General features: G+C 46.4%; 1 protein-coding gene across 1 annotated transcript in view; it reads left to right on the top strand.

Moving 5' to 3' along the window:
* Positions 1-14,027, top strand: part of dcc (DCC netrin 1 receptor) — a gene marked incomplete at both ends in the record, with an annotated part of 145,567 nt that overhangs the window by 104,170 nt on the left and 27,370 nt on the right. The window contains 3 exon segments of the mRNA XM_084442525.1: positions 608-640; positions 6,925-6,990; positions 11,844-12,006. Coding sequence (XP_084298651.1) covers positions 608-640; positions 6,925-6,990; positions 11,844-12,006 — 262 coding nt within the window.

The following is a 14,027-nucleotide window of genomic DNA, read 5'->3' as shown; positions in this document are numbered from 1 at the left end:
TCAGATATTTTATGTTGTGTTGCATTGTTCTACTTGTTGAATGACCAAAAAAATAAACACATCAATCAATCAATCAATCAATCAACCAATCAATCAATCAATCAATATAGACCATTAAAGGACGATAGGTGTTGGTATTTTGCTTTTGCATTTTTCTGCAACTGCATGTACCCAGAGTTCTGTATTAAAGTTTGTGTTTGACTCATCTCAGCACCCCAGGCCCTCTCATGTTTGTGTCTCGTTGCTGTTCCAGTCAACCATGTTCCGTTTCCATCTTTCAGATCAAATAATGTTTTCAGGGAGGAGAATGAGAAAGTCAGAAAATCATCCAACTAGTCTGAAAGAGCCAAAGCATTAATCAGTAAAACTTGGATCGGTGCTGCTGAAGTACTTATTCTGAATATCAAGTGCACAGACAGTTTTTGATTCTGATTAGAGGAAGAAGAGGAGGCAGAGGAGGGTCTCTGGGCTTTAGGACCATGGATGCTCATACTACATCTCCCTATATTCTATAGGACTAGTCCAGTGTGCACCAATCAGCATAAACCCGTCTGTATCAGCCAATCACTAACGTCTCCCTTCTTACCCCTCCCCTCCTCTCTTCTAGTGGAACACCCGGACAAGATGGCGAACGACCAGGGTGAGTGGGCGGAGCTGGCGGCCGTGTCACGTCACAGGGGGGTGGGGGGGGGTTGGGGGCGGGGTCTCCAGGTTGTAGTGCGTCTCTATCACCTGTTCCCTCGGACCTCCAGTGGGATTCTTTGCGTTTGTAATAATTCATCCCCGTAATGGCGGCGGCGTCTGGGGAGAGGCAGGCCGGTGAGGAGAGGAGGCGGGGTCGTCCTCATTTCATTCCTCCCCACATCCCTCCCGGCAGCGGGGGGAAAGTAGGCCGTCTTAAGGGACAACAGAACAAACTAAAAAACGTTGCTGAGCATGAAAAGGGGAAATTAAAATTCTGACAGCCTCCTTTTTTCTTCTTCTCCTTCTTCCTCTTCTTCTTCTTCTTCTCCTTTTTCTTCTTCTTCTTCTTCTTCTCCTTCTCCTTCTCCTTCTCCTTCTTCTTCTTCTGCTTCTTTTTCCTCTTCTTCTTCTCCTTTTTCTTCTCCTTCTTCTTCTTCTTCTTCTCCTTCCTCTCCTTCTTCAACGCCCCTCCCTAAAATACTGCAAAATTAAAACATGAAACAGGCGGGTCACACTTTTACTCAGGCATTATTTCCTCTTCTCGTGAATGGCCGCCTGCTGCAGGCAGTTCCCCTTCTGAATGTGAAATAGCTTTTTTAAACGGGGCCTTTGAATGTTGAACTATAATAGGGAGATTAGAGGGGTGTAGGGAGAGGGCCAGCTGGAGGGCACCTTTGCTATTTTTAACGATAATAGAGGGTGTTAAATGTCTTTTCTCTACCTGGTCTTGTCGCTAATGAGAGTTTGTTTGGAATTCTTGCATTAATTAAAACTTAGTTCAAGGAGCAGCATTGGGGCCTTCCAATTACCCTCAAAAACCCTTACATTTTATGCAAACAACATGGTGACAGAGTCTGGCCATACAGTAGGAAGTAGTTAACATGTTGGTTCTGAGGGGATAGAGATGGAAGATTGTTAAGGTAATTCTTATTAAAAGTAGCATCACAACTGTTTAACAAATTTCGCTCATCAGTATATATTAGGGCTGCTCGATTAATCGGATTTTAATCTAGATTAAGATCTGGGCTGTCAACGATCATTAAAACAAAATAATCGCCATAAAACGATTTTGCACAAATCAAGTGCACCCTACACTGCAGAGCTATACTGTCTCCCATGGGAGAAATGTATCTAATCCAAAGAACATTGTTAAAAAGAAAAGCAAGTCAACATTTAATAAATTAATTGTTATCAAAGTCAATGTATAATTTGATATGTTAAGAAAATGTTAAAACTTTTGATTAAAAAAAAAAAAATCAATGAATAATCGTGTTAAATAATCGTGATCTCAATATCAATCAAAATAATCGTGATTATGATTTTTGCCATAATCGAGCAGCCCTAGTATATATTATATATCATTTGAGGTGTTATGGTGATCTATTTTTGAAAAGCGGCTAACACACATTAATAATGAAAAGTGGCACTTTATTTTTTCATTAAACCTGTTACCTGAATAGACTGCAGCATAAGTGTTAAGGGAGAGAAAATGACCTTTATACAGTACTGAAAATAGACTGGAAGTTTGAAATAGACTTAAATGAAGTTCAATAACATCAATATCGAGGGATTGTTTGCATAACCCTACTTCATTGATTAGGGCCTCTCCAGGGAAACGATAAAGCAATGTTTTCAGAAATCAATAATACACTGATCTGTCCGATTTTCATTCAGCAAAATTGGGCCCGACAACACATTGTGGGATTAATTGTGTTGGTGGTTGAAGCGCTGGTTAGTGGAAACCGATCCTGATAGCGTTATGAATATGAATATCCATCTCAATATAAGCGGCCGCTCGGCGCGTGACATTCTAGATGTGGTCTGTCCACTGACCGTACCTCTCGACGGCCGATGACAAACGACGCCATTTAAGGTTGTGAAGTTCACGCTCCGAAAAAAGAAAAAAGAACGAAAGGAAGAAAAAAAAGAAGACAAAGGGAGAAATATGATATGTTGGGAAAGTGGGCCCATGTGGGACAGGATCTAGACGAGCTGCCTGACTTGAGTGGAAGCCCCCCCTCGTGGGTCTGGACCCTCTCTTGTCGTATTAATCAAGTCAAACGAAGTCGGGCGGAGGCAGCTGGGAAAAGCCGGGCTGCGGATTGATGGGCCTGGGGGTTCCGCTAGCCCCGCCCACCACGCCTGGGTGGCTTGCCTCCACGCCGGGGGCCCCCGCCGGCTACCAGGAAAGACCTGTTCAGACGTCCCCCCACACACACACACACATTCATTCATGCTCTTGCAAACATAAATGTAATATTACACATAAACTTTTACATTTTAATATTATAGACACCAGTACAGTAACGGACATACACCATGTCACACACACACACACACACACACACATTCATTAATGCTCTTGCAAACATAAATGTAATATTACACAGAAAATTGTACATGTTAATATTATAGACAACAGTACAGTAACAGACATACACCATGTCACACACACACACACACACATTCATTAATGCTCTTGCAAACATAAATGTAATATTACACAGAAAATTGTACATGTTAATATTATAGACAACAGTACAGTAACAGACATACACCATGTCACACACACACACACATTCATGAATGCTCTTGCAAACATAAATGTAATATTACACAGAAAATTGTACATGTTAATATTATAGACAACAGTACAGTAACAGACATACACCATGTCACACACACACACACACATTCATGAATGCTCTTGCAAACATAAATGTCATATTATACAGAAAATTGTACATGTTAATATTATAGACAACAGTACAGTAACGGACATACACCATGTCTCACACACACACACACACACACACACACACACACACACACACACACATACACACATCATGCCTGATCTGTGGTTAACATGGTGGGAAGATGTGTTATTCGGAACTACAGAGAGAGAGAGGGTGGACCTATCAATCCATATCAGCTAAGTGGCTGGAGCCTTGCTTCTCATAGCCTCTCTCTCTCTCTCTCTCTCTCTCTTTCCTCTCTGCTTCGGCTTGAAACAAAATGTTTCCCCCCTCCCCTGTGGCCCCCCTAATGTGCTCCATCCGTCATGGCTCTCTCTCCCTGGGGCCCAGTGGGAGGAGGGAGGGTGGGGTCCCGCGGAGGCCTGCGGGGACCCCGGTCTGCAGCAGACCAGACATCACATTCGCAGCACAGCGCCCCCTAGAGGGACCTGCCCTCACTGTGGGTCTAAGACAGGGACCCAGGGGACTGCCGACTTGTGCCTGATATCACATGGAACCTTTAAACAGTGGGATTATGGGTAACAAGTAAGTAACAAGCAGCAGTCAGAGCAACTCTGTGTGAAGTCTAGCAGTACTGTCTTCCGTTGAGGTGAAATCGATCAACAAAATAGAAACGAATGCCCAGCAGAACAGGAATTCCCTGTACACACACAACTGTGCAGCCACCTTTGACTCCAATTCCGTCGTTAAGTTTGCCGACGACGCAGCAGTGATGGGCCGGATCTCCGATAATGATGAGGAGGTCTATCTGGAGGAGGTGAGGTGGCCCAGTGGTGTCAGGATAACAACATCCATCTGAACGTCAGCAAGACAAAGGAGTTGCCGGTGGACTTGAGAAAACAGGAAAGGAACTATTCCCCCTTAATCATCAACGGGACCTTCGTAGAGAGAGTGGACAGCTTCAAGTGCCTTGGCGTCCAGATCACCAAGGACCTGACCTGGTCAACACACATAGACACTGTGGTGAGGAAAGCAGGTCAGAGACTGAACCACCTCAGACAACTGAGTGTCCCACCACATCCGACGGAGCTTCTACTCATCCACGATCGAGAGCATCCTGACTGGGAATTTCACCACCTGGTGCGGAACAGCTCTCAGGATCGCAAGGCCCTACAGAGAGTGGTACAGTCCACTGAATGTACATTAGGGGTACAGTCCACTGAATGTACCTTAGGGGAGCCACTCCGCCAACTCAAGGACATCTACACCAGGAGATGCAGGACCAAGGCCAACAGGATCCTGAAAGGCCCCAGCCACCCAGGAAACGGACTGTTCTCTCAGCTTCGGTCAGGGAAGAGGTACCTCTCACACATGGCGAACACAGAGAGACCTGGGAAGAGCTTCTTCCCCCAGGCCATCCGGCACTTGAATGACGACAACCAATGTATACAGCGCCATTAAATCTAGTAGTTCAGAATATCTAGAATATCACCATACATGTGAATGCAGATGACAATATATCTCATCCCCAGGATTAATTATTATAGCTACTGTATAGCATGTACATAACAACCCCCCCTCCAAATTATTTAAATCCATATATATCCACCATGGTATGTACATACAGTAATCCATCCATAATGCTATCGTATCTTTATACTAATAGATTGGTAGTAATTTGTAAATTGTGTATTGTAGTCAACTGTAATTGGCACATCTTGGCGCCGGCAGCCATATTTCACTGTGACTGTACGCTGTATGTATGTGACAAATACATGGATCTGAATCTAAATGTTAGCAAAGTCCCTATACTAGAAATGGGCTGTTTCAGCTGGATGTGACATGTTCCATTAACTTTGTGTCAAGATGCCTTTTTAGTTCGCAATAGATTTGAACCCAGGTCTTTGATCAGTCTTTTCTTTCAATACAAATCTCCATCAGTCTTTACGTGGTTTGTCTGATGTAGTGTTTCTGTTGAGGTAATGAGAACACCGCCTGTCTGGGACAATGCAGAGACCTCCATCTACTGGCCCTTCCAGCCCTAGACTAAACTTCCTTCACACACACACACACACACACACATACAGGTATACACATGCATGTACATAAACACACACATACTGTACAGTATATATTGTACATATACAGTACTGTACACACACAAACACACATTCACCCACCCACCCACACACACCCACACACACACACACACATACAGTTATACACATGCATGCACATAAACACACATATACAGTATATGCTGTACATACCATACACACACACACACACACACACTTCATTCCCCCAAGCAATCCCTGTGAGATTGCTCACCAGACTATCATGTGAAGCCCCTGCTGTTGTTCTGCCTGCCTACAGTACACAGAACCTTACAACACTTGGGGGGATCGATTTTTCGCCAAGTAATAATTGGCTATTGAGATGTCTTCTGGGAGCCCTGTGGAGGTGTCTGTCAGACAGAGGTCTTTGGTTTGGCAAGCATGAAGCCAGGGGCCCTTTGATACAACAGACCCCTTCCGTCTCTCTCCGTCTCTCTCTCTGTATCTGTCTGTCTCTCACTCTCTCTCTGTATATCTCTCTCTCTATGCCTCTCTCTCTGTATCTGTCTCTCTGTCACTCTCTCTGTATCTCTCTCTATGCCTCTCTCTCTCTGTATCTGTCTCTCTCTCTGTCTCTCTCTCTCTCTCAATGCCTCTATCTCTCGCTCTGTATCTGTCTCTGTATCTCTCTCAATGCCTCTCTCTCTGTATCTCTCTCTCACTATGCCTCTCTCTGTATCTCTCTCTCTGTCTTTCTCTTTGTCTCTCTTTCTCTCTTTCTGTATCTGTCTCTCTCTGTATCTCTCTCAATGCCTCTCTCTCTCTGTATCTCTCTCTCTCTCTCTCTGCCTCTCTCTCTCTCTCTATGCCTCTCTCTCTCTATGCCTGTCTCTCTCTCTGCTACTCTCCGTCTCTCTCTGTTTCTCTCTCTCTTTCTCTCTGTCTCTCTCTGTCTCTTTGTCTCTCTCTGTCTCTTTCTCTCTCTCCGTATCTCCCTGTCTCAGTCAGGATGACTGAATTACCCTCTGCAGCATAGCGCTTCCAAAGCCCGGAGCGAAGCCTTGTCCTTTCTAATGAGACACAGCTCTGCAATACATGCAGGTCTGCTCATCCCTACAGGAGCCAAACCGCATTCACACCAATTCAAAGGAGAAATAATTTCTTATCTATCCTTGAAGTATTAGAATGTGTTCCCATCAAGAAGTCCTATTCCTCTCTCAAAAGGTAGAATACTGATTATAAGAATACAATGATTCTATGGCTTCGTCTTCTATAGTGAAGGGAAGACGAACATGCGCTTCATTTTGTGAGCCTCTCCTTTGCCGCCTTCAAAGCAAGTAACTTGTTTTCTGCCCTTTGCTTTTTCTTTGTTTCAACCCCCCCCCCCAACACACACACACACACACACACACACGCATCCAATGCACTCAAGTCTGGGCTGGAAAACGGCACTTCTCACGTCTGCTCTCATCCTCTCCCCCCAGGTCGCCATGGAGACGGAGCCTACTGGCCCTCTGACAATAACCTGATTGATAGGAGCAGCCTGAACGGTAAGCACTGCTGGGGGGGTGAGAAGACAACCCAGCGGGCTTTTCAACAAGGTGCTTAATTGCCCCCCATACCACCCCCCACCCCCTCCACACACACAGACGTGTTTAGGTCCAGGGTTAGCTCCCCCTCCCTCAACGCCCAGGGAAGGAGGGCGGGGCTGAAATAAGGTCAACCGTGACCGGAACACGGCAGGGCCGCTTCTCCAGAGCTCTGATGTAGTTGTAGTTGTTGTTGTTGTTAAAAGAGGACTGCCGGACTGTTGGCAATGTACTTTAATCCTAGGCGTTAATCTGCGGCCTAGAATGTTCTCTCCTGTTATAATGGTATTATAGGGTTAGGGTTATAATGGTATTATAGGGTTAGGGTTATAATGGTATTATAGGGTTAGGGTTATAATGGTATTATAGGGTTAGAGTTATAATGGTATTATAGGGTTAGGGTTATAATTGTATTATACAGTAGGGTTAGGGTTATAATGGTATTATAGGGTTAGAGTTATAATGGTATTATAGGGTTAGGGTTATAATGGTATTATAGGGTTAGGGTTATAATGGTATTATACAGTAGGTTTAGGGTTATAATGGTATTATAGGGTTAGGGTTATAATGGTATTATACAGTAGGGTTAGGGTTATAATGGTATTATAGGGTTAGGGTTATAATGGTATTATAGGGTTAGGGTTATAATGGTATTATACAGTAGGGTTAGGGTTATAATGGTATTATAGGGTTAGGGTTATAATGGTATTATAGGGTTAGGGTTATAATGGTATTATACAGTAGGGTTAGGGTTATAATGGTATTATCGGGACCACTACCTGTCACATCCAGGCCACTTAGGGATTAAGGAATGAGAATGCATCTCAGCGTGTCATTTACAGTGTGCTTGCATTTCAGCGTCGGCTAAATCACTGCCAAGTGCCCCGAGCCCGGCGGGGCTTTAATACTGTGGGTTTAGATCAGCAGGCCCTGGCTGTCGCTGCTTAATGAGACAGTAATATAGCGCGCTGGGCGGGCGGGCCTAGGAAGGGCCATTTCATTTCACGTCGTCTCCCCCCACGCCGCCATTTTTCTTCCCGCCGTGCAGCTCCGCCTGCGTCTCGGTGGGCAGATCTCCGGGTTATTAATATGAGCCGGATGATCGCGGGACGCCTCTCTGATGAGGAGGTGAGGGGAGAGGGTGTGGGGGTGGGGGTAGGACTGTACCAGACCGGCCGGCTGAGACCATAGCAGGAGTGAGTGAGGCTTTACCAGCCCTGGTGAGTGAGACCGTACCAGGATGAGTGAGTGAGGGTGTACCAGGATGAGTGAGTGAGGCTGTACCAGGATGAGTGAGTGAGACCGTACCAGGATGAGTGAGTGAGGCCGTACCAGGATGAGTGAGTGAGGCCGTGCCAGGATGAGTGAGTGAGACTGTACCAGGATTAGTGAGTGAGGGTGTACCAGGATGAGTGAGTGAGGCTGTACCAGGATGAGTGAGTGAGGGTGTACCAGGATGAGTGAGTGAAGCTGTACCAGGATGTTAGTGAGACCGTACCAGGATGAGTGAGTGGGGCCGTGCCAGGCTGGGTGAGTGGGGCTGTGCCAGGCTGGGTGAGTGGGGCTGTGCCAGGCTGGGTGAGTGGGGCTGTGCCAGGCTGGGTGAGTGGGGCTGTGCCAGGCCTGGTGAGTGGGGCTGTGCCAGGCTGGGTGAGGGGCTGTGCCAGGCTTTGTAATTTTTTTATTTTTTTTACCTCACAATGTGGGGATTAGTCTTGCAAATATTTTCGAGAATCATCCTGAATCACGGCTAAATCCTTGGAAACGGCTCGGCTGCTACTATCTGATGTTCTTCCAAGCTTGAATAGGAGAGGCGTTGAGCATAATGTGGAGGGATCAACAGCCTCTGCAACTCATTAGGAAACTTTGTCTGAAATGAAACTTCTATTGTTATGAGGAGAATAGGTTATTACTGGCAATTCTATATATCCACAATATGAATAAGGAAGCAATATCCATATGGAATCAAATTTTTGACCTACGATTACTACTTTGGGAATTTAGCAGGCACTTCTATCCAAAGCGACTTTGCAATCTTTTGAGTGAGTTTCGGGGTTAAGTACAGTACCTTGCTCAAGTGCACAATGCTAGGCAATGATTGTCAAATGGCCCTGGCGCTGGTCCGATGCTCTCCCCACTGGGCTACCTAGTACCACCCTGGCCCTGACAAGGAATGTGTATTCCTTTTCATCTTGCCATCTTTCATCTGGATTCAAGATTATTATTATTATTATTTTTAAAGCTTCATCGCAAAAAGATGAATTGCATTTGATGCCCACATATTCCACTTGGACAGAGTGTACAAGGAATCAAATAGCTTCTTGCATTTATCACAGATGTGGATCATGGGAAAATTCTCCTCTTGATTGGCTTTTCACAATGCAATTTAAAGTAGTGGATTGTATTTAAAGAGATGCTCTTCGTCTACAGAGGGGATGTTCTTCTACACACCTGTGATGTTTTCCCCCCTGAAAGTCTTTTGTTCACTTTCAGAACATAAAATAACTGCAGAATAATTTGCTTTGTCGTTTTTGCTTCAGTGCTTTGCCTCGTGTTACCCAGAGATACAGCAGTGATGCCTGAAGTGGGTTTATTCTAATTGCTAATTTCCATAAATTGTACTGTTTTTACCTCAGGGTTGGTTAAGAACTGGGTATACTTTGTCTTCATGGAAAAAGAAGTAGGTATACTCCATCTGGACTTTTGCTCTGACTGGAGATGACCCCCCTCCTCTCACACACACAAAGTACTGTATTTATTTTTATTATTTATTACTGTATAGAGTCTAAGAAGAACAGACAGCTATGAGTACAGTATGAGTGAACGCTAACACTTGTCTGAAAGCAGAGCGGTTGTATTCTCAAAGGAAGGTTGGGTATGTCCAGGCGGGCGTAGCGTTGGGTATGTTCAGGTTGTTGTCGGGGCTAGTAGCGACTGTATCACACCCCGGGGGTACAGGACAGAGAGACTTGAGGAGAACGCCGCCGGTTGCCGGTGAAGACCAGGTAATGGCGGCGACCCGGAGGTGTCAGTATATCTGTCATTCCTCCAACGCCGCGCCGGTGAGAAGACGTGTGGAATTGATGACGTTCTCAATCATTCATTAGGATGACCTTGGAGGAGAGTGGTGTGTGTGTGTGGGGGGGGGGGTGTCCCCTAACGCTTACCCCCCTGGTAAACATGAGCTGCAAGAAATGGGATAAAACACACACATACAACACAATGAGAACCATTACGCCATCAACCACAAGCAGCATGGATACACAGTAGCCTACACTTCCTCAGAAAGCGCATCTCTTTTATTGTTGATGGTCGTGAGGGGTTGGCAGTCAACCTGTTGTTTATCAGATGAGATGAACAGGGAAGTGGGGGGCAGACGAGAGGACAGGACGTCACATTACAACGTCAGGACAGGAGAGAGCCCTGGTTTCCAAGTAGGTTTATCCGGGAGTGTCGTTACAGCCTCTGCGTTACTCTCAGCCTCTCTCTCTCTCTCTCTCTCCCTCTCGTCCTCTCAATTAGTCTTGGCAGTGTTTGGTATTTTCCTCAGGCCTTCTGCAGGCTGGGGAAGAGGCAGCTGGCGCAGCCCAGAAACACCTATCAGCACCGCGTAGGCAGGGCGATAAATTAACTCATTAATCCGGAGAGCGCCCGCCCCTCCTCCTCCCGAAGACGACAACACCACCACCGCTCTGCGGTCTGAGCGGCTCCGCGCTCGCAGCGCTGCCCGGAGGGGAGCGCGAGGATTCGGAAAGCGGTGTGGGGGGGGGGGGAATACCAGGAAGCAGCGCGCGACTGCTCTCTCGCGGAGCGCGCTCCTTTTGATTGTTTCAACGGCTCTCTGCGGTACGAAGGTAGGAGACAGAAAGAGAGAAAACAGCCTACCAACAAATCGGAATTGGCGATGTGGAGAAGTAGAGAAAGAAACGCGGGTTTTAGAGCGCCGCTCGGTAACAAATCACCGCTAGACAGTGAATGATGTTACTTAACCGACAGAGATAATGTATTCAGGAGGACACGGGCAGGCCCATTGATCTGGAGCCCCGGTAGATTAAGGGGAGAGTGATTGACGGTGACAATCTTGACCTCCATCAGCGGCAGGGCCATATGCTTCACTTCATCCCGAACCATCAAATTATATCCTTGTTGAAAGTTGTTCTTTTCATATTCCCTTTTTTTATTTAATGAAAAACAAGAACGCTTTCTTTTCTCCCACACTTGTCACATTAAACAAATTCACATGAAAAGATCCTGGCCAGAGATCCAGCTAAACACACGCAACAGGCTCTCACAGAACAGGAAATGCTTTTCTTCAACGCCGTGCATGACTCGAAACGGTTTTGGCGTAGAAGATCCGTGTAGTCGTTACCTATTACATTTATCCTTGATCAGCGAGGTCTGTCGGGCGCCCTGCGCGGCTCCCGGAGTTAGAAAGGCAGGCGTGGAAGGAAGTGAAACCTTTAATGTCGGGCCAGAATGTAGCCTACTGTCGAGAGATGCAAAAGAGCGATGACCAGTCTTTACAGTGTGTCCTTAGATGTAGGCTAGGCTACAGTTGGTCCACTTTACCGGCAAGTGCAGTAGGCCTACCTTGCCCCTGTGGATGACGGTTGAAAGTTCAGATAAAGCTCAATAAAACTGATATTCATAACTGCATAAGAGAGGAATGACTCTGATGTTTGAGCTTATTTTCAGTTTCCAATGTAGGCCTACGTAGGCTATGCATTGCTTGTCGTCAGGCTGACCAAAGCTTTGAGGATTTTTCCCGTCTGCGGAAGCCAATCTTATTTCCCGCGCTGTTGTTTGTTTTTCAGAGCCACCGATTGGCCAGATGAGGCCGCCCCACGGCAGCGTCACGCCCCAGAAGAACAGCAACCTGCTGGTGATCATCGTGGTTTCCGTGGGAGCGGTCACCGTGGTTGTGGTCGTCATAGTGGCCCTGATCTGTACGCGCCGCTCCTCGGCCCAACAGAGGAAGTGAGTTCACGCTGCGATGTCATCTCCTCCTCCTCCTCTCTCTTCTCCTCTCTTCTCCTCCCATCTCTTCTCCTCCTCCTCTCGTTCTCTCTATCCCATCTGTCTGTGACAGACTCCACCATCTGGACTGTGTTATATCGACTGTCTCCAGTGTCTTAGGCCCCACCCACATGTACATACGCTATTTATGAAAACATACTTTTTGCTCTGCATTTTGTCCTGCCGTCCACTACACTGAGTTTTTGGTCACTGAAAACAGATCTCCGCCTTCCAAGGTGTAAAAACTCTGGTTTAAGTGGATTCGTGGGGGAAGGGTAAAATGGAGCCTGGGTCTCATTTGCGCGCCGTTCTCTATTGCGCATGCGCCAGGAACAGTCTGAGCAGAACAATGGCGGCTATATACAGGACTCTTTATATGTGGTCCATGTTGCTGGGCTTGATTAATGCATTAGAGATCATCCTAGCATTGATCTAGGATGATCTTATTCGCCGAGAGGAGGCGAATAAATATACTGTGGCAAATAGTTTTTATTCCACCTCTCCGTAATGTTGCGAGGTCCAAAGTAGGACTACGCCCCAAACGTGGCTTCTGGACCAGGCCCAGCAGATGAAAGCCTGAAAGCCTTTATATCTCCTTCCTTTTCCTTGTCCTGTGGACGGTGATATTTTCCAAAAACCTGTTGGTGTGGACGCAATTTTTTTTTTTACCGGAGGGGGTGGGGGGGGGGGGGGGGGTGCATTTTTAGAAATATCCATGTTCCTGTGGATATAGTCTCTCCTCCCTGAGTGCTAAGGGCTGTTCTCGTTTTCCACAACCCCGTCTGGGAGAACACAGCAGCCTAAAAACATCCTGTTCCGCCTGCAGAACACTGTTTTCACCGGGCTGTGCTCCGGAGCGGCTCTCTGTGTTCACACGTGTTGGATTATTACGTGGTCTGTTTGATATTCACACTGGACGATGCTTATCGGTGTTGTCGCAGGCTTCCTCCTGCCGCTCTGTTCTCCGTCGCGTTGGGGACCCACTGATAACGCAGGCGCCATTGATCATTCGTACAGTCACATTACTGTAGACATGATGCCTTTTTATAAGGTCAGCTCAACATGTCTAGGAGATGCTGAGACAGTGCATTGTGTTAACTAGTGCACAGTGCCGGTAGGAATGGTGTGGTATATTGATCCATCGATCAGTCTATCTATTACATATCAGTGATTAAATCCCTAACCCATACAGCAAATCTATCCATCTATTAGTAAAGTTCATATCTATCTATCTATCTATCTATCTATCTATCTATCTATCTATCTATCTATCTATCTATCTATCTATCTATCTATCTATCTATCTCCCCCCTCTTCCTCTGTCTCTGCCTCACCCCTTCCCTCTTCTCTCTCTCTCTCTCTCTCTCTCTCTCTCTCTCTCTCTCTCTCTCTCTCTCTCTCTCTATCTATCTACTGTATCTAAAACTGACATTTTGGCTCCTGAGCTCAAGTCCAAATGAATGGAGGTGAATGGCTGTTTTATGGTGGCTTAGTGACGACTCAGAGCCAGTGAGGGTGGTTTGGTACTCAGGCCTCTCCCCCCACGCACACACCAGTCCAAACCCGGCGTCTCTGGCGCCCCCACACGGTGGAGCTGGCTTCACTCAAAGTTTTGTTTTGGCTGTGTGTGTGTGTTTTGGCTGTGTGTGTGTGTGTGTGTGCACACGTGCATGCAAGTGGTTGTTACCCACCCGCCTGTCCATTCTCATCGCTAGTAGATAGATGTCTGTGTGTTTGTGTGTGTGTGTGTGTGTGTGAGAGATGTGTGACTTTTTGGAACATAAGCCTATTTGAATACATAAACTCATATAAAATAGCAGAGAGAAAATAGCAGAGAGTCAGAGCCAGGTGAGTCAGAGTTGAGTCAGAGCCAGGTCAGTCAGAGTCAGAGGTGAGTCAGAGTTGAGTCAGAGCCAGGTCAGTCAGAGTCAGAGGTGAGTCAGAGTCAGAGGGGAGTCAGAGCCAGGTCAGTCAGAGTCAGA

This window comes from Borostomias antarcticus (genome assembly GCF_949987555.1).
Source record: "Borostomias antarcticus genome assembly, chromosome: 8".
NCBI lineage: Eukaryota > Metazoa > Chordata > Actinopteri > Stomiiformes > Stomiidae > Borostomias > Borostomias antarcticus.
Note: the sequence above shows the minus strand (reverse complement) of the source record. Positions and strands in the feature narration are given on the sequence as shown.